Genomic DNA, 20,526 nt, shown 5'->3' with positions numbered 1-20,526 from the left:
CTATCCAGCTGCATCATTAACTGATAATAGTGCCTCTTGACCCTCTTTTCTCCATTCCTTTCAATAATCAAGAATTCTCTGATTTACTCTTCAGTTCTCTGATCTCTCTATTTAAGGATATTCTTTTCTCAGAGATCCTTTATTGAGTTTAAATAAAATGCAAGACAAAATAAGAATATCAATGCCCCATGACTGCCTGACTCCTCTGTTCATCAAAGGAGTATCCTTGAAGTTCTCTATTTTGCTTTACAAATTCAAACATAGGGACTCAATCCTACAAAAGAGCAGTTGAGTGGTTTAAGTCCTATTTCTGTATTAAATTGACCTTTGGTCACATATAGATGTTTCCCAAATCCATAAGCCACATTAAAATAAAAATCCTTTTGGAAGGCATATTTTGTAAATACATTTCTGGGAGAAGTTCTAAGTATCAATTTTTAAGTGAGATAAACTCTCACCATGATTCTCATTCTCTGTTAAAAGACTGTCTCATTCCCAGCCTAAAAGTAAACTTTTGAGATTGTTGTCAAAATATTTTGAGTTACAAATCACAAAATAATTGGAAGGCACAATTCCAGTGAGGCTAACTGGAGAGAGTATTTATTCATGAATATACCAGAACCTAAACTAGAAAAGAAAATAGATTAACTATTACCAGACCAACAGACAGGAAGTAAAAACTAGCCGGAAAAAAGGGGAAAAAATGCTTTTCTAACTTTTAACTTGAGAAATATTTAAAATTTGGTCCAGTTCTACTTCCTATCTATCTAGGTAACAGATACAGATATGAAATAAAACAAAACAATTTCAAATCTTCTTCCTTTTCTGCTCTGCTTTTTAAGCAGTGAGGAGAGGGAAGGTAAGGAGAAGTTTAGGTGATTAGAAAATAGGGAAGTAGGAAGAAAAAAGAAAATTGAATAATTGCCTATACAGTAATGGGCACTTTTCTGTTCTCTTGCTTTTGCTTTTTGAAATTAGGAGCTTAATAAAGCCTGAATCTTCTATCACTTCCTCAAGAGAATACCACACACAGAAATTGTGCTCAAGTTGGAAGATAAGAGATTATTTTAATTGGGTTGTAAAGGATGGAGAAGATTTAGCTTGGTAAAAAAAAAAAAAATTTACAAACAAAATAAGAAGAAATGAGAAGTCAACTATAGGTTCTTTCAACAAGGAATGATCTAGTTTAAGATATGCTCTAGAACTCTTGGTAGTAGTAGCAAACAGGTAAGAAAAAAAAAGATGTTATGCATCCATAGTGAACATGTGTGTTCATCATTAGTATACAATATATAATAGCTGTCATTTATTGGATGACGACAAGGTGGCATACACTGTGTTAAGTGTATATATATACATATATAATATATTGATATATATTATATGTAAAATATAATATAAATATATAGTTTTATCAGTCAGGAGAATTAATCCACAGAATGGTTTAATTGCACAAAGGGTACCCTTAATAGACAGATTAGAAGAAATCTGTTTAGGTGGTCAGGAAGGCTGATTTAGTAGTGAGGAAAGGGGCAGGGTTTCACTATAGGTACACAAGACCAAATACACTGATCAAGAATCCATAGTAGTACATATCCAAGTCAGTCAACTGGATGACTCACCAGGTAAATAAAATCAAGAGATTCCCTTAGACAATGGGAAAGAATTTAACTTACTAGCTTAGTACAGTTTCATCTTTAAAATTTATATTCCACAACAAAAGGCAAGATAAGCCATCTATTATTAAATAGCCTTGTATTAAAAGAGAAGTTAACAGTAAAAAAAGAAAATGATTTCCCACAGTCTAGAGAACTTCAGTATACACTAGCAAAGCTTATTTGCAGTATTGGTGGTTATATTTCTTTTAGGAGGGCCATATATAATGTTTACTACTAGCAAAAATAAAAACTTATTGACTAAAACTCATTCAGTCTAATTCTTGCTTCTTTTTAGGTCTCTTCTTCAAGTGGTCTGTATACGCCGTACAGGAGGAAAACAGCTATCAAGCTGGCCATAAGTCTGAATCAGGGAAGCAAAGCTTAAAGCAACCAAACAGATTTTTGCTGAGTAGAATGGATGTGTATGTATGGGTGGAGGGTGGGAAGTGTCCAAGATTGTTTTAACTACTTCCACAATTCATTACAATCGGAAAGTTAAAGAATGAAATACATTTGTCCCTGAATCTAACTCAAATATTCCATGAAATTTTTCTGGTTGTAATTATGTATCCTTTCTCCTAGATGATCTGGTCAATCATTTTGGTATAGTCATCAACAACCAAATCGAGCAGCAAACTAACACAACTGCCATGTGGCCAAAAGGCTGGATTAGCCATAAGACAGTGTGATGACTTGATTCTGCAGGAAAACCTGCAATAGGACTAAGATCATCAGAAGCTCTTGTTCTTTAACTATCATAACCATTTATAACTTACTTGTGATCACAGTTCTGTAATCAGTTTTCTTTCCATAGATACAGACTAGGCTTTGCTTGATTAGATACAAGTGTTTTCTAATTCTTTTCTATTAGTTTTAAAAATGTACAAAATATCTTAATTAGAATATTTGATAAATGATTAAGGAAAGCAGGAATTAAGAGAAATGAATAACTAGATTTTAAGCCATTGAGAATACAGTAATAGAGAATCAAAAAAAAAAAAAAGCAAACTAAAAAAGACATGAATGGGGCACCTAGGTGGCTCAGTCATTAAGCGTCTGCCTTCGGCTCAGGTCATGATCCCAGGGTCCTGGGATCGAGCCCCACATCGGGCTCCCTGCTCAGCAGGAAGCCTGCTTCTCCCTCTCCCACTCCCCCTACTTGTGTTCCCTCTCTCGCTGTCTCTCTCTGTTGAAAAAAAATAAAGACAGATTTGAAGGAGTTCCTCTTCTATCACCTTCTGTGGCTTAAGAGTTAGCATTACTTAAACAGCTTAAGTCTTTTGAATTACTTAGATCTCTTTCCTCCCTTGTTTTCTTACAGCTGGTGAACAATAAAATTTCTTTTTTTCAATTTTTCCTTGGCATAGAATTAATCTAATGTCTCTACTAAAATCTTCCTTGGCCAAAATCCTATAGCTAGTTTTCAATCTGTATTTCTCTTTGTTTTTAAAACCAGATATTACTTGTGTTTTTGAAGGATAACCCAGTTCCCCTGGTTAGTTAAAACTGGTATATTAGTAACTTTCTATCAAGAATGTGAACGTAATTATATTAGAGGGCAGTCCATAGGAGTCACACAGGACAGAAACCAGTGACACATGTTCTTTCCTAACTTTTCCATCAGTAGTTTCATGAAAACATCAATAGTCATTCTTATTTAGGAGGTTGTATTAGAACATCTATCTATATTAAAACATTAGAACTTCAAATGTATTAGAACATTATTCCTGGGTCCTACCATGTAAGACACTGCTTTAGAGTAAAACCTGGGCTTTGTAGTGTGTTTTAAGTTCTACAGTAAGAGTTGCTGCATCAAGTTACTCCTTAAATAAATGTTTATGAAGGGCTGGTCCTCACACTCATTTTAGTCCATAACAAAGTTTTCACTGGACCATAGTGAAATAAGAAACAAGAAAAGCTAAACGTCCCATTTTTAACTTATAAATTGTTGTCCCTCACTTCTACTCCCCCACCACATACCTCTTTTGGTGTTAAAATAGTCTCCCTTTTAGGGCGCCTGGGTGGCTCAGTTGGTTAAGCGACTGCCTTTGGCTCAGGTCATGATCCCGGAGTCCTGGGATCGAGTCCCACATCAGGCTCCCTGCTCGGCGGGGAGTCTGCCTCTCCCTCTAACCCTTCCCCCTCTTGCGCTCTCTCTCTCACTCTCTCAAATAAATAAATAAATAAAAATAGTCTCCCTTTTGTTAAATAATGTTCACGGTATTTTATAATATGATAACTTGACAAATAAAAAGTTGGCAATGTTATGTAGATACCCCACCCACTCTAAATTTTTTGAAATTTTACAGATTTGTGAAATTCAACACTCTGGACACCTCTGCCTTTAAAGGATTTAAAATAAGAAACATGTTAGAAAGATTCAGTAAATGGGAGGGATGGCACATTGGTGCCATCTTCCAAGGTCTAGGAAATATAACTAAATTCTAATTCAGGAATCATTTGAAAGATTCTCCACTTCTCCACTTCTCTATTTCTCTAACAAGCCTCCTGCCTTGTTAATTCCTTTCTCTCTCTGGTCCTGCATGGTTTTCTATCCTATTAATATCAATTTCTGCTTTTCCCTTTGTTTTGTTTTGATTTAATTTCTATGTATCGCTCTAGATACCCTCCCTCTTACTAACTTTCCAAAGTTCCATCTTCTAAATAAGTTGCCCAAATCTAAATTATTCTAAAAGCCTCTTAATTCCACCTTCCCCTTAATTTACTTGTATTACCAAAGGCATTTTCTCTGTCTTCTGTTTTGTTTTCTTTTTTTCAAAGGTAATATGTTCATCATAGAAAATTTAAAGAATGACAAAAAAATCACACAGGAAAAAAATGAAAATGAACCATAATTCCACCAATTAGACATAAGTATTATTAATATTCTGGTCATACTCAGTCAATGCTGGAATCATACTATATATACTATCATTAAATACCTGTTTAAATCACAATTTTTAAATGTTTTTATAGTATACCTAGGAGACTATCGTAATTTATTTAAAAACCTCTTGGCTCAATTTTTTTTTTTAACAAGGAGAGTTTAAAAACAGTATCTCTTACTTGTTTCTTGGTACCGAATTAGAGCACAATAAAAATAAATAAAAACAAACAAAATGGAAACCAACCACATGCCAAAAATCAAAAGGTCATAACAATTCCAACCTTTTAATTATATAGTATGATTCTTTTCTGATTAAATATTCCATTGAAATGTTATTCAGCTTTACCCTCTTCATTATGTTTTTTAGAACGGTCATTTATTGGGAGCTTTCTATATGTTGGCTAGGCTGAGCTTCAGATTAACTTCTTGAATGTTTTAAACAAATGATTAAACAAAACAAGAGTAACTTAGATGTGTAACAAACCAGCAATCCTAGATTCATATATTTCAATATTAAAAACATTTGAATTTTTATTTACCTTGAACAAATTTGACACAATGATTGAAGAGAAACACTGGGCATGTAGGTTAAGGCAGCATTGTAACACAACAAAAGGAATGTTAATACTTCAAACCTAAAGACAAACCAAAAGAATATTTACAAATCTTTAGAATTCTAAGAAGTCAACCATAATTAGGCAGGCATTATGTAAAGATATTATGTTCTAGAATAGACCCATACAATATAACCATATCAATAACAATACAAAACTAAAAAGAAAAAAAAAAAGACTTCTCAAATCACAGTCATCTGAAAATTATCTTAAAAATTCAATGTTCCAGATAACATCTGAATCGAAGTATAAAGTAACAAATCGTGAAAATGTGTTTTTCTCTTGTATAAAATGACCAAATATTTTTTAAGTGTTACATACAGCTCATTAAACATTATTTATAAATCTACCGAAATAATTTTTTAAAAAATCAGCAGGGATAGTAGGATAGTAGGTTATGTCTCCACAGTATACCTATTCTGTGCTGTCAGCATCTCCCTTTGGGGGTGAGGTCCACTGTACACAACTTTTGACAAACCATGCTGGGATAGTGCACTCTCAGTCAGAGCCATGGACCCAATGCTGGAAGGCTAGAGACATTTGAATAAAGAAGAAAAAGCCATTCTATTGAAAATGTGATATTAAGAATATATAAACCACTAAGAACGATTGCCATGAACATCATATATCTTAAAAATATTGTGACTGTGTACTAAATTTTCTGCTCAAAGATTTAACAATTAATTAAAAACCAAACCACAAGTGGAAATAAAATTAGTTTAACTTCAAAAATTCTACACCAATACTGGATAATGTATGGAATTGTTGAATCACTATATTGTACACACATAACACTGTATGTAAACTATACTGGAATTAAAATAAGAACTTAAAAAAGTTCTACCCCAGAAATACATAATTGTCACATACAAAAATATTAGACTAGTTTTATCGATCAGAAGGAGAGAAAAATATTTCAAAATGAGTATTTTCAATAGATTTCTTAAACAATCAGATTTTAAAGTTTTATGATTCTGATTTCTCATTTCACTTTGGGAATAGTAAATACCTTGCCTGGTGTTTTATACTTTTTCAGGTACTAATAAATTAATAAACTTTGGGGGGATCTAAATAACCAGACCCTAATTTATAGCAACTTCAAATCTTAGAACCAAAATATTTACCTTGATAAAATGTCACTTACTTCATGATATACAGATGGTTTGGATAAAGATGGAATCGTAAAACTCAATACTTTGCTATGTCCCTGTTTGTCAACTATTTCCTATAAAAGTGAAAAAAAATCTTAAAATATTTATTTTTTACACATAAGTTTAAAAGCTAACTATAAACTGTTAGTCTAAAAAAATGACCTGAAAGGAAAGAAATTTTAAAGTCAACTAAAATCATTAACTATGATAATCAATTATCAATTATTTATAAATACCAGGAGTTAACCTTCCTCTTTAAAATATAAGTAACATATGGGCGCCTGGGTGGCTCAGTTGGTTAAGCAACTGCCTTCGGCTCAGGTCATGATCCTGGAGTCCCGGGATCGAGTCCTGCATCGGGCTCCCTGCTCGGCGAGGAGCCTGCTTCTCCCTCTGACCCTGCCCCCTCTCATGTACTCTCTCTCATTTTCACTCTCTCAAATGAATAAATAAATTAAAAAATAAAATAAAATAAAATAAAATATAAGTAACATAGGATAGTTGAAATAGAGATGTGTAGTGTCTTAATAATCACTGGTTTTCCTTATGTAAAAAGTTACATTTTCTAAATCAATTAACATAGTTATGATATATGTCAAGAAAAGGCCCTTAAATTTCTTTTCCTTTTTAAAAAGTACAGACCTTAAATATCTAGAATACCATACTCATCAATATACAAAGAGTAATCAAAACTATCTGTTAAATCAATGGTATGAATTCTGGAGACAGTTCAGATTTTATGAAATTATTAGTGGTATCTATCAGACTAGATCTTTTCTCCCAAGTTTTTTGTGAAGGTCACTAAAAGACATTTATAGACAATAGATTTTAAATTTGAAAAATTTTAAATTCAACACTGATATTTTTAGATACCTCTATAAAAGAACCAAAATGGTCTGATTTTCAGTTTTCAACCAATCCAAAAAGGTATATTTACATAATTATATGTATGCCTGTATGGCTTTCAACCTCCATAAAGTTATTTTTTAGGAGAATGAGCTATGTACCATTTGATGTATGAAAAACAAATATTAGCTTTACTAAAATAAAAGTAGTTGATATTATGTATTCACTTTTGCTGAAAAAGTTATATATTTGCTCTCGGCAAACATTTGTTAACTGCATTAAATACAAACCAAATTGTAAACCCCTAGAAGAAGAGCTTCAATACATCCACTGCTATGCACATTTCTGCTGGCTGAGACCGCAAGGTAGCACCAAATCAATTCTGGAAGAAACTGCAGTGTAAATCGAAGCAACTGCTCTTCTCCACTGCGATAGAATTCAAAGAGCTGGTGACAGACAGGTTCTAGCAACTGGAAAAAAGACAAAGTGTTAATTCAAGGATTAGACTGTATTTGAATGACACTGACATATGAAATAAAAATGGTTTTCCCTGGTTGGTAATTACTGAAATATATAAATGTTTTTATTTTTTTGGAAGCAAAACTATTCACTGCTAAGCTATTTAGCAAACCTTTGAAAGTTTACTTCTACTGGAAGGCCAAACAGTTCAAAATAAATGTATTTGGAAGCACCTGTAAACTTTAAAATAATCTATAACTCTAAAGTGGTACTGTTATTTATACCATATCTTTTTAACTTATTAAAATAGCTATCTTCCTGATAAAACATGCCAATATATACATGATTACCTACAGGGTTGGAGAAATTGAAATGGGAATCCTAGGTAGTTATCATCACTTCACCCTCCTGAGCTTATAATTAGGCAGCATCCGACAGCAATGTGTGTGAAATAGCTGAATAATTACAGCACCTCTAGATCTAGATCCCTATTGTAACCATGATCATTTTATTTGAAACAAAATCTGGAGTTATCTATAACCTTTTCCTCTCCCACCACAGGCCAGTATTACCCAGTTAATAGAGATAACTGTATCTATATCATAGACATTTTTTTTCAATCAGAAAGTTAACATAAGAGACTCTTACACGTAAGTATTATCTTTAAGCATATATAATGATCACACACAAGTCATAAATATGTGAAGAGATTCACAGGGTACTAATTTTTTAAGACATCAGGCTGTTATATTTTCAATGAACTAGAGTTCATTTACTTCACTAACTTAGGCAATAGATTTAAGTCAACTTACTAAACAAATTTTCTACTTCCAGTAATTGTAATAAAAAGAAACTAATGTACAGTGGATGTTCTGATTTCAAACATGCTAAATATGTAAAGTATACTGGTTATAATTAAAGTCAGTATTATTTATACAAGGTGTAGTAAAAGTTACACTTCAATAAACATTAAGCCAAACTAGGCTTTCCTATTGAAAAATTATCTAACTTCTGGGCGCCTGGGTGACTCAGTTGTTAAGCATTTGCATTTGGCTCAGGTCGTGATCCCAGGGTCCTGGAATCGAGCCCTGAGTCAGGCTCCCTGCTCTGTGGGAGGCCTGCTTCTCCCTCCCCACTCCTCCTGCTTGTGTCCCATCTTCTTGCTGTGTCTCTCTCTGTCAAATAAATAAATAAAATCTTAAAAAAAAAAAAAAGAAAAGAGAAAAATTATCTAACTTCTGACAGCTAAGGAATATTTTTTTCACTCCCATAATGGTTGTCAGAGGGCAACAGATGTCTACTGTGGCATGGCAAGGGTAATAGGAAAGTGGATGGCTAGAGGCAAAGTAACCCCATTCACAGATAACAAGAGCTGTTTTTAAAGTAGGAATTTGGAATAACTGGGTTAGGGGTGGTAGGAAAAAAGAAAAACTGGCAGGGAAATGGTCGGCTTTCAGAGTAGAGTCTTAAAAATTTTTTTGTGGACCAATGTCAGCAATCTTGTATTGTTGTATAACAACCCTAATCTTTAAATACCTGGGAAAACTTTGGTTAAATCAATTGATAATAAGTTAACAAGTATTTGCGAAATTATGAAATCTTATGTTGAAAATTTATTCAATAGTCTTCCTGAAACATAATCAGTTTTAATCAAAACACCCTCAAAAGGTCGTATAACCAATTTAAAATCCAAAATTAAAAAAAATTAGAAGAGCTTTTGCTTTATGAAAACAGAACCAAATGAAGACAGCTTCAAAGGGGTGGAGAAATCATTATGTTATGATAAGGTTAGATGACATTATGCATGTCAAACCAAGAGAGAGAAATACCAGTATCTGTGTGGTGTTTTATAACTTGCCAAGTACTTTCAAAGTACTTGAACCGTTCAATTCCCACACCATTGTAGGGTAGAATATCATTATCCATACTTCTTACATAAGGAAATTGAGACAAAGAGGCTATCTACTATGGCCAAAATTACGCAGCTCACAGAGGTCAGAACTGGAGCTAACATGTTTTGACTCCTTTACAAACATACCTGAAAAATATCAGAAAAGCAATGAAAAATATATCACGTAGGAAATACAGGCAGTATTTGACTTATCTAATTTGAATATATTTGAGACAAACAATGGAGCATTAGAACATGTTGTGTTACTAGTGTTTGATTTGAATTTTTGTATGTTTTTTCTCATTGACATATTTGGTGGGTAGATTTTACAGTACTGTTAAGAGAGAACTGCTTCTTAAATATATTTTCAGGTATTAAATGAGTTTTTTATGGGTCTAATGAGAACCTAATCATGTACCTTCTTTCCATTCTAAAATACATTCTGGATTCTAAAACAAGTAAGTTACAAATAAACTTTTACAAAAATCCATTTGTAAATAAGAAGTCTTTATCCTAAGAGAGAAATGTGACATAAAATTGCCTTTGAATGACTAAAGCAGGGATAGAAGTTGGGGAAGAGTTAAGTTTGCATAAATTTACAAGAAAATATTGCAAGTTAATTGTTTTACATTGAACTTTACTGAGGAACATAGGTAGGAAAAAGATACAGAAAAGTTGGAAGGACACCACTATTTAGGTGCCAGTACCCACTGAATGACCTCTCCATACTCTGGGCTCCCTATGCCTAGAATACCAAAGAGACTTTATGTGGCTCTTTCACAAACAGCTGGTTTCATAACACACTTGAGCTCTGTTAGCCTCTAATCATACGCCTGTCTTAAAGTTACAGTCAATTAAAAGGACAAGTCAAGCAAACTGCATTGTACCTATAAACTGCCTCTACAATTTCTTGAACATACCACACATTTTCTATCTCAGGGTCTTGGCATTTACTATTCCCTCTCCTGGAAAACTCTTGCCCCTAGCTTTATTTTTCCCCCTAATTCATTCAATACCTTCTGAATCTCAATACATACTCCCCCCCTACTCCACTTTATTTTTCTTCATAGTTTTATCACCAACCAACACTATACTATACATTTAGGTTTTGCTTAATGTCTATCTCACCTACCAGAATACAAGAATACTTCTAATCCAGAAGATCAAGAATTTAGTCTATTTTGTTCACTGTTACATTTCTAAGTGATTTCTGGCACATTGTATGGGCTCAATAAATGCTTATTAAATGAAATAAACTGAATAATGAAAAAGTACTATTAATAAAATCCAAATAACAAATTTGCTGAACTTCCAAGTAACAACCAAACCATGTCCCAAATTTCAAAAATGCCAAAAGACAATGGATAATATCAACATTTTAGGAATATCACCAAATTAAGATACAAAATATTCTAAAGAGAAAAAGGAGGGTTATGATATTAAAGTCTTTACACAGTTATATTTTAGAAGCACTTCTAAATATATTTTTTAAGAATTGAGTTGTGCTTTTTTTTTTTTTTAAGATTTTTATTTATTTATTTGACAGAGAGAAAGACAGCGAGAGGGGGAACACAAGCAGGGGGAGTGGGAGAGGGAGAAGCAGGCTTCCTGGCTGAGCAGGGAGCCCAATGCGGAGCTCGATCTCAGAATCCTGGGATCATGACCTGAGCCAAAGGCAGACGCTTAACGACTGAGCCACCCAGGCGCCCCAAGATTGAGTTGTGTTTTAAGAATACAGAATACACAGTGTCTTTAACACATGAATCAAGCTAAAAACATAAAACAAACTTACATGCAAAACTTCCTAAACTAGTGTTTCTAAAAGTGTGGTCCATGGACCAAAGACTATCCACAAATGTTACCAGTGCCCAACAATGTAAATACAGAAACTGGAAACATTTAGAAACATTTACAGCAACTTGATATTGCTGCAACATCCAAGTGGGTAATCAGCAGACTTACTGAACAGGATATAGTACAGATCAGTTAGGGGTTATCAAATTCATGTGGTACTTCACATATGATGTGATTTGCACGTTCATCATGTGCATTAAGTACACATATTGGTCTGTGACAGACTGAAATTTTTTTTTTTTTAAGATTTTATTTATTTATTTGAGAGAGAGAGTGAGAGAGAGAAAGAGCACAAGAGGGGGGAGCGGGAGAGGGAGAAGCAGACTCCCTGCTGAGCAGGGAGCCTGATGCGGGACTCGATCCCGGGACTCCGGGATCATGACCTGAGCCAAAGGCAGTCGCTTAACCAACTGAGCCACCCAGGCGCCCCAGACTGAAATTTTTAAAAAAACCGGTCCTTCACCACAAATACTTTGAGAAATACTGTTCTGAACCACGAGAGCTGTATTCACTTTGAATAAAAGAAATGCTATGAACCAAACTAGTCTATCAGAAATTTACCTTACAAACTACATCCAAAGTAGGCTTGTTAAAACACCCTTCATCACAGGATAACTTTTAAGACTTTCAAAATACTAAATACTAAACAGTAAATTAGAAACAAGATTTAATTTGTTTAAAAAAATAAAGCATATACCTATACTTATTCTATTTGGTGAAATAATTCTCAAACATGTAAAACTTTAAAATACCTTCCACCCAAATACTTTAAAAATCAACACCCTTCAAGAAAACAAGCTTCCTACACATACTACACAAATTAAAAAGCTTTCGAGAGTAGGAAGGGAGAAGCAAAATATGATTGTTTTATTCAGTTATTCCAGGTAAAGTTTTGGGCTTGTCAATTTCATCCCTAGTCTTTTCTTCAGCCTGTAAAAATCATGATGCACTCTATAGCATAATCAGTAGAAGCTGGGTTTTTCTGGAACCCCTTCCCAAAGAGGTTAACTAGTCAAATAACAATAGACTATAGTTTTGAGAGCTTCATCCAAAAGGCACAAAGATCTACATAGGACCGGACTCAGGATATAAGTTATTTTACCACCAAATAATAACATTAGTGGTGTTAGAGCTGTCATGTGATCTACCAAACTTAGATACCAAAAAAACTACACACCTCATATCGCGCTCCCCTCTACTCCACCTCTTTCCATTCTCCTAGGAGCTCCCTCCTAGGCTATTGTCCTAGCATCTGTTGCTTTCAATTTTTCCATTCTCCAATCTATTCTCCACATAGCCAACTTCCTGAAACAATAATCTGATCAAGTCATGCCTTCAGTGCAAAAAAGAGTCTAAACTGCTTATGATGGAATTCAAGGCTCACCATGGTTACAGCCTAAACCAATCTTTCCAGCTTCAGTTCAGTACCAGTCTTATTCTCTTGTTTACTATTGCATTAGCCTATTCACTTTTTTCCAAATACCATGCCTTTTACTTTCCACACTATTTCCAATCCTTTTCTATTTCTACTATGAATGGTGGGGTTTGTAAACACCAGAATCTGGAGTATAGATTATGTTATCACCTTCAAACTAAATTTTCTTCCTAAAAAAAAGAAAAGGAGACGTGGGCAAGAGAAAAGAAGGACAGAGAAACACCAGCTGGACCAAACTACTTGCCATTCCTTAAATGTCTTGCATTTTCTCAGGCCTCCATATACTAACCCAACTATTTGCAATGTCCTTTCACCTTGCATACCTGGAATTGTGCATATCCATCTAGGCATTGCCTTGAATGCATGTATTTACTTATTTTCTCTCCCTTTCTCCTTGCAGGATAAAGACCATGTGTTACTTATCTTTGAATTTCTATTGCCTAGCATTGAAGCTGGTTCATAATGAGCAAACAAATATTTGTTGTATCAATCAATACATATAATGGCCCTGACTTTGTAGGCTACCTCTAACAAGATAGACAGAGAAACAGACAGACAAACAGATAGAATAAGAGGAGGAACATATTCAGAGATGGCTTTTAGAATATGGTAATAATTCTATTTCTTGGCCTAGGAGATGGTACAGTGAAGTTCATTTTATTATAGTTCTTTTTTTCACTCTACCATTTTTGAACATACAGTATTCTACTCTTACCCCTCCACCCATTTCTCAAATGTAATCAGATAAACAATCCATAATATATATTAAAGTTCTTTAAACATATAGTTTTTCTTACTCTTTTATATATATATTATATTTCACAATAAAAAATTAAAAATCAATCAACTGAATGCTACTAGCATAATAAACTGTAAGAGTACTTACCTCACTTTGTGGCTCCTGGATAACTTTATACAGAGATGAGACTAAAGAACTCTTGTCTTTCAAATTTGTGGCATAATTTGATAAAGATGTTTCTGGTAGTGTCTAAACAAATTAAAAAAAAAAAGATTTTATTTTTATGAAATGTCCTGAATAAGCAAACCCATAAACAGAAAGTAGATCAGTTGTTGCCAGAGATTGGGGGGAGGGGGAATTGTGAGTGACTAATAGGTATGGAGTTTCTTTCTGGTGTGATGGAATCAGATGCTGGTGTTAGTTGCACAACATTGTGGCTATACCAAAACCCACTATATTTTCCCTCTAAAACAATGAATTTTATGTCATGTGAATTATATCTCAACAAAAAATATATTTAATTTTCTTATCATCAACAGGGATACAAATTAACATTAACATTTCAACTTTCAGGTTAGAAATAGGATACAAACCATGTGTAAAGCCAGATACATATTTTTTGTAGCATTATATAAGTTACAAATCTCATTAATGGTATTGATCTTATTTCTTAATAAACATGTTGTATAAGGATCGAATAACATTTCAAACCTTAAAGCCACAGATCATCTATCAAAGTAACTCCTGAGTTACATATAGTGACTATTAAGTTAGGAATTGGGGGCAAATTTTAGACTTCTCAGAACTGGAGAAAAAGAGAGCCACACTACCAACAAACTAGTTTTCCTAATGCCACTTAAAATATGGACAGCTTGCCAGCACCATCCATTCAGAAAAGACACCATGACCAGAGATAAAACTCCAGTCAGACAGTTTTGGGTAAAAGTAGTAGGGAAATCTGAAAAAAAAAAAACCAACCAAAAACAAAACACTTCATTATAACAAATGATAAAAACATACCCTTCTAGAGTATATCCCTTCCTTAATATCTGTCTCCAACTCATTATTTTTTCTCATGCAAATTACTTCAATCAACAAATATTAATCCTGCAGTAGATATAATATCTCAAGATATTGCTAACAGTCATTCCAAGATATACACTATTTCTTACATGTCCCATCTCCTAGTATTTCGTAATTTAAAACAGTTATGGTTAATGTACATAGGTGTACATGTGCATAAACAGACACAGAAAATTAAACAGCATAAATGTTTATGCTAAGGATATATGATTCATTTTTACTTTACCATGAGCTCCTTAAGGGCAAGAACTATCTTATCATCTCTCCATCCATGGCACTCAGCATAAGGCCTCATACTCAAACCTTTGCTGAAGGGATTTATTAGAGATGAACACAATAAGAAATAAACACTGCCACTGTTTACACTTCAGTAGATTCTTTAAAAATAGGTCACATTTCATCGTAAGATATATAATTGAATAGATTCTTTTTTTAAGTCAATAAGATAGTTTCATTTACCAGAATGGTAAGTAAATGTGAACTATCTGGAAAACTTCCACCATTCTCCAGAGTAAAAAAAAAAGTTTCATTGCAACTGCTTACTAAAGAGGAGATTAGGGCATTCTTCAATATTTCAAAAGCATGTAACAAAAGATCTCCAGGCAACATTTCATTTCCATTATTTGATCAAGAGTAACCTAAGACTAGGGGAATTTATATAAAGGGGAATTATGGTCAAATAAACAACAGATTTTTAACTCCCTGAATGGAAATGAACCTGACTTATATATAAAACACACTATTACGTGTGTGTGTGTGGGTGTGTGTTTGTGTGTGTGTCTAACTAGAAAATTTAAAACTAAGTGAATTGAAATATAAATCTTAAAAAAATGATTAGTGAATAGAAAGATTATTATAATATTACATATACTATGTAGGCTAAAACCGTAACATTCATTAAAAATATGAATTACAGGGGTGCTTGGGGGGCTCAGTTGGTTAAGCGTCTGCCTTCAGCTCAGGTCATGATCCCAGGGTCCTGGGATGGAGCCCCGGGATGGGCTCCCTGCTCAGCGGGAAGCCTCCTCTCTTTCCTCCCCACTCGTGCTCTCTCATACTATCTCTGTCACTATCTGTCTCTCTCTCTCTCTCACATAAATAAATGAAATCTTTTTTAAAATGTGAATTACAATTTTCAGTTTATGTACCAATTAACCCTCATGAGGTGAAATATTTTCTGTGAAACAGCCTGAAGGCAAAAGAATAGCTCTTCTCTGAAAATACCTGGGCCTAGGACACTATGCTGCTAAATTTGAGGAAGGGTCTTCTAAAAATTAGTGCAGAATTCTGTCATTATTTCATTTTGCAAATGTGGGAAAAGACACTTTTGTCTATAGAAGGGGAGAAAATATAATTGCTGTGTTTATGAACAGTGCTTTGAAAAACTTAAGATCTAACAGAGCCTCATGGATTTAAATACTATTAGAGCAAACCTTTACATTTTCTTGCACTGTACTAGTTCAAAGGCACTGGCCTTCTTAAATACCAGCTAAGCTTTCTAACTTTTCAGAAGGCAGAACTGGAGACAAAAATAATAATAATAATAATAATAATGGGAAATTAGTCTTGGCAAAATTTGAAGAAGGCAAATGCTTCATACTAAAGTATCATTTGGCAGATGGCTTTTTAAAAATGTAAGGAGGTGATATGGGTTGGGTAGAAGAGAATTAATGAAGACAGACAGATGGATAGAGAACCGACAAATAAAACAATTCTATTCAATATCATACATATATTAGATTTTAAGATTCAGTGATTACCAGAAAATTGAAAAAATTAGGAGTCTAGAAATCTGCTAGATAAATCTACACAAAACATTAAGAAAAACACAATACAATCTGAAAGATAATACTTTACAAATACATCTTTGAAAAGATAGAAACTGAGGGATGCCTGGGTGGCTCAGTTGGTTGAGCAGCCAGCTCTTGGTTTCAGCTCATCTCATGATCTCAGGGTCCTGGGATTGAGCCCTTTGTCCAGCTCTGCACACCCACAGAGTCTGCTTAAGAAATTCTCTCTCTCCCTCTCCCTCCCCCTCTGCCCCTCCCCCCGCTCATGCACATGGGCGCTCTCTCTCTCTCTCTCAAATGAATAAATAAATAAAATCTAGGGGCACCTGGGTGGTCAGTTGGTTGAGCATCTGACTCTTGGTTTCGGCTCAGGTCATGATCTCAGGGTCTTGGGGTCTAGCCCCCATCGGGCTCCCTGCTCAGCCAGGACTCTGCTTCTCCCTCTCTCCCTCCGCCCCTCCCCCCACTCATGCTCACTTTCTCTCTAACATAAGTAAATAAATCTTGAAAAAGATCTTGAAAAAAAGATAGAAACTGAACTATTAATGAAATCTTAAAATAATGAAGTCTCAAGTCTAATCACTTTGTTGGTATATGAAGAGAATACTAATGAGGGCCCACAGCTAGAGTAGATACGAATAGTTTTTCCAAAGGCAAAAAAAAAAATTTTTTGCACACAACAAATTGTGTTGTCTTTGTGCATTTGTGAGCATGGTGAATGAAGTTATAGGGTTGGGAGTTCAGACTGCAACCACGGAACAATGTAGAACTAAAATCATCTTCACAGACCACCCACTTCACTCTTTCTGATGAGGATATTGAAACCTAAAAAAGTTAATGTGATTTTTCCAATATCATAAAACCACCTAGCAGAATAATTATGACTACATCAAAGGGTTTCTGAGTCCCTATGTGCTTGAACTACTTTGTCAATCTGATGATTTTATAGGCTTAATAGCACCATGGTTACCAAATTAAACAACGAAACAGAGGCTTCCCCTACCCACTTCTCTCCCTCAATCTCTCTCTCTATATATATTATGTATATATATATATATATATATATATATATATATATATGCATCCAAACTTCCTTTCTTAATTATTTTAGCCAAAACATGTAACTAACATCACAAATCATTTCAAAAGACAAGATACTCTAATTTTAAAAGTACTTAAAAGATATGTTCTCAAGCACTTTTCTACTTTCTATTAGCCTTAATATGCTGCTGATTTTGCCTGATAAACTTAATCTCTTTATCAAACATAAACAGAGCTGAATTGAATTCAACACATATTAACACAATTCTGAATAACACTCAAAATAATTTTCAGGAATATTTACCAAATTAAACAAGGAATAGAAAATATCTTCTCTTTAGCTATAATGTAGACTTAACAATAATTTAAAACATTCATTATATTAAATTGATTGAAAATTGGGCAGATTTAGGGGGTGCCTGGATTAAGCATCTGCCTTTGGCTCAGGTCATGATCCCAGGGCCCTGGGATCAAGCCGCAGGATGGGCTTCCTGCTCATCAGGAAGCCTGCTTCTTCCTCTCCCTTTGCCCCTCCCCCAGCACATGCTCTCTCTCAAATAAATAAAATCTTAAAAAAAAAAGAAGAAGAAAATTGGGTAAATTTAATCTTGGGGGGCTAGAAAAAAATTAAATTATTTTTTAATTCATGTGGCCCAGGATTTCACTCCCCTTCTCCCAATGGAAAAGTTTCCTTATCCTTGACTTAATCTTATAAAAATTTTGATAAAATAGTGCTACCCACATAATATATGTTATATTGCTAAAATATTATTTAGATAATACTTTATTCACATCCCAGTTTCTTTTAGTGGAAGACGGCATTTAGAAAACAAGATCTGGGTGCATGGTGTACTCATTACTACCAGGGTGTCATTATTCCTCGGCCCTCCCAGGGAATAAAGCTGGGAAATATATGGATACATGTATGTACAGTTTTACATGTATAACTTAATCAGATATATATTTAAATCCATGAGTTCATACTGATTCTTTCAATTCTAATGAACACCTTAGCATTCTTTCTTGCTTTCCTCATTCCATGTTTCTAATTCCTTTCTCGGACACAGAGAAACTTAACTCCCATTATCATCCTCCATGTATTTACTTATTTACTCAAAGTAGCCAACCTACCAATGTAACCACTCTAGTTGAGTCTTCTGCATGTCACCTCTGCAACTACCCACTTCCTCAAACACTAGGGCATATTTTTGCCCATACTACTTACTGCACTGCCCCCTTACCCTTCACTGCTACACTGCTAGGGTGCTACATATCCAAGCCAGGAGAGAAAGGGAATAAACAAACAGACAAGAAGGTAAGGGAATCAGTCATGATTTTCAATTATTTGCCTTAATAGTTGCCCCTTCCCCCATCCTTTAACATGCCCTCTTTCCACAACTCCCATACTAAAAAATGGCTAACTGGCTGGCTATAATTGTTTTTGCAAATTTTACCTCACTATTAAACATAACAATGCCCTAGAAGTAGTACTCAACTCTTAAACTCGACAATTTCCATCAACCTGTCAAAAAAATCATGATGGGGCGCCTGGGTGGCTCAATCGGTGAAGAGTCTGCCTTCGGCTCAGGTCATGATCCCAGGGTCCTGGGATCGAGTCCCATGTCCGGCTCCTTGCTCAGAGGGGAGTCTGCTTCTCCCTCTACTCCTCTCCCCTTTTGTGCTCTCTCTTTCTCTCAAATAAATAAATAAAATATTTTTTTAAAAAAATCATGATAGAATGAACCATGTTAAACACTGCTGAAGCAAAAAAAAAAGCTTAAAAACACCTCAAACACTTACAAAAACAACATATGCAGAATGTTTAATCAAATTATTAAAATATGTAGAAGGCACTATATACAGTACACTTTTATAAGATTCTATATCACTTTTTGATGACTTAGAGGATCTGTAGAAGGATACTCAACTCATGACTATAATAACTGACAAAGTGAAAATCTGCCCAGCCATTTGTCAGGATGAGATAATAATGACTGATAAGGCCAGCTGCAAAATTAACAGGAAACATTGCTTCTCTCAAGGACACACTCCAGCTGAAGTTTCAGAACAACCTCCCTTTTTGAGTGACTAACTGTATTCTTATTCACTGAGAAGTCTTGTTATCTAAAATCACAGATATCAAAAACTTGGCTGTATAAACATATATCAGAAAGAATGAAACATCCCACTCTTGCCTGGAGGATCTAAGTCACCTTGACACAGAGAAGCAGGCTTGATTTCCAACCAAGGTGCAGAGCCAGAGCTTCAGATAAGGGGTTTCTGAGCACAACATTCTACATAGATGTTAACTTTGTAGTTTCCAAGACAACATGACCCTGGGTCCACTTTGAAGTCCACACCAGATTTTAACTCCATTACACACAGCTCTGCTTTGTTTTGAGCCCATAAAAATACTGCTTCATTTAAATTTCATCTAAACTTCACCTTTCCTCCAAATCCTATAATTTTATCTTTTCCTTTGTTTGGTGAGATACCCATACAGTGCCTGTTGTGTAGTCTCCCTCTTTGAAACAAGCCAGTAAGTCTGACTTTGTCAGACTATACATTTGTCCCTGAAAGTTGTGGGCTGATTAGGCTGGACCAAAAAGTGACAGTTGCAGCCCAAACCCTTCATTCCTATGGTTCATGATCATGAATTTCACATAATTATGTGTAACAAGACCTAGAGGACAAGGAGAAGGTAATTAACTGGTTAAAGAATACAATTTTAGGGGTCCCTGGGTGGCTCAGTTGGTTAAGGGTTCGACTCTTGATATTAGCTCAGTCATGATCTCAGGGTTGTAAAATAGAGCTCCCTGTCAGGCTCCTCACTGGGCATGGAGCCTGCTTAAAGTTCTCTCTCTCCTTCCCTTTCCCTCTGCACCCCCCTGCAAAAAAAGAAGACAATTTTAGCTATTGTAGAGAAAAGTTCACAAGAAAGAAAGCCAGTTAAAGATGGATCCATTGGTAGAAAGGTGGGCAAATATCTTCCCATCTTCTCCCATTGTTGATCATACCCACTCCCATTGCCCTCCAAATTGGGAGAAACATTTCAACACAGTCCTTGATGGCTGGAGA

General features: G+C 34.7%; 1 protein-coding gene across 2 annotated transcripts in view; it reads right to left on the bottom strand.

Annotated features, from left to right (window-relative positions):
• Nucleotides 1-20,526, bottom strand: part of HYCC1 (hyccin PI4KA lipid kinase complex subunit 1) — a 90,214-nt gene that overhangs the window by 29,142 nt on the left and 40,546 nt on the right. For both annotated transcript variants that reach the window (XM_045864581.3, XM_045864582.3), the window contains exons 3-7: nt 13,682-13,783; nt 7,447-7,626; nt 6,304-6,384; nt 5,574-5,689; nt 5,085-5,180 (exon numbers count right to left, since the gene is read on the bottom strand). In XM_045864581.3, coding sequence (XP_045720537.1) covers nt 5,085-5,180; nt 5,574-5,689; nt 6,304-6,384; nt 7,447-7,626; nt 13,682-13,783 — 575 coding nt within the window. The remainder of the gene's footprint in view (nt 1-5,084; nt 5,181-5,573; nt 5,690-6,303; nt 6,385-7,446; nt 7,627-13,681; nt 13,784-20,526) is intronic.

The sequence above is a fragment of the Mirounga angustirostris genome, unplaced genomic scaffold, assembly GCF_029215605.1.
Source record: "Mirounga angustirostris isolate CCGP_5_RB_7025 unplaced genomic scaffold, mMirAng1.0.hap1 SCAF_12, whole genome shotgun sequence".
Classification (NCBI taxonomy): Eukaryota; Metazoa; Chordata; class Mammalia; order Carnivora; family Phocidae; genus Mirounga; species Mirounga angustirostris.
This window is presented reverse-complemented; position numbering and strand designations above follow the sequence as displayed.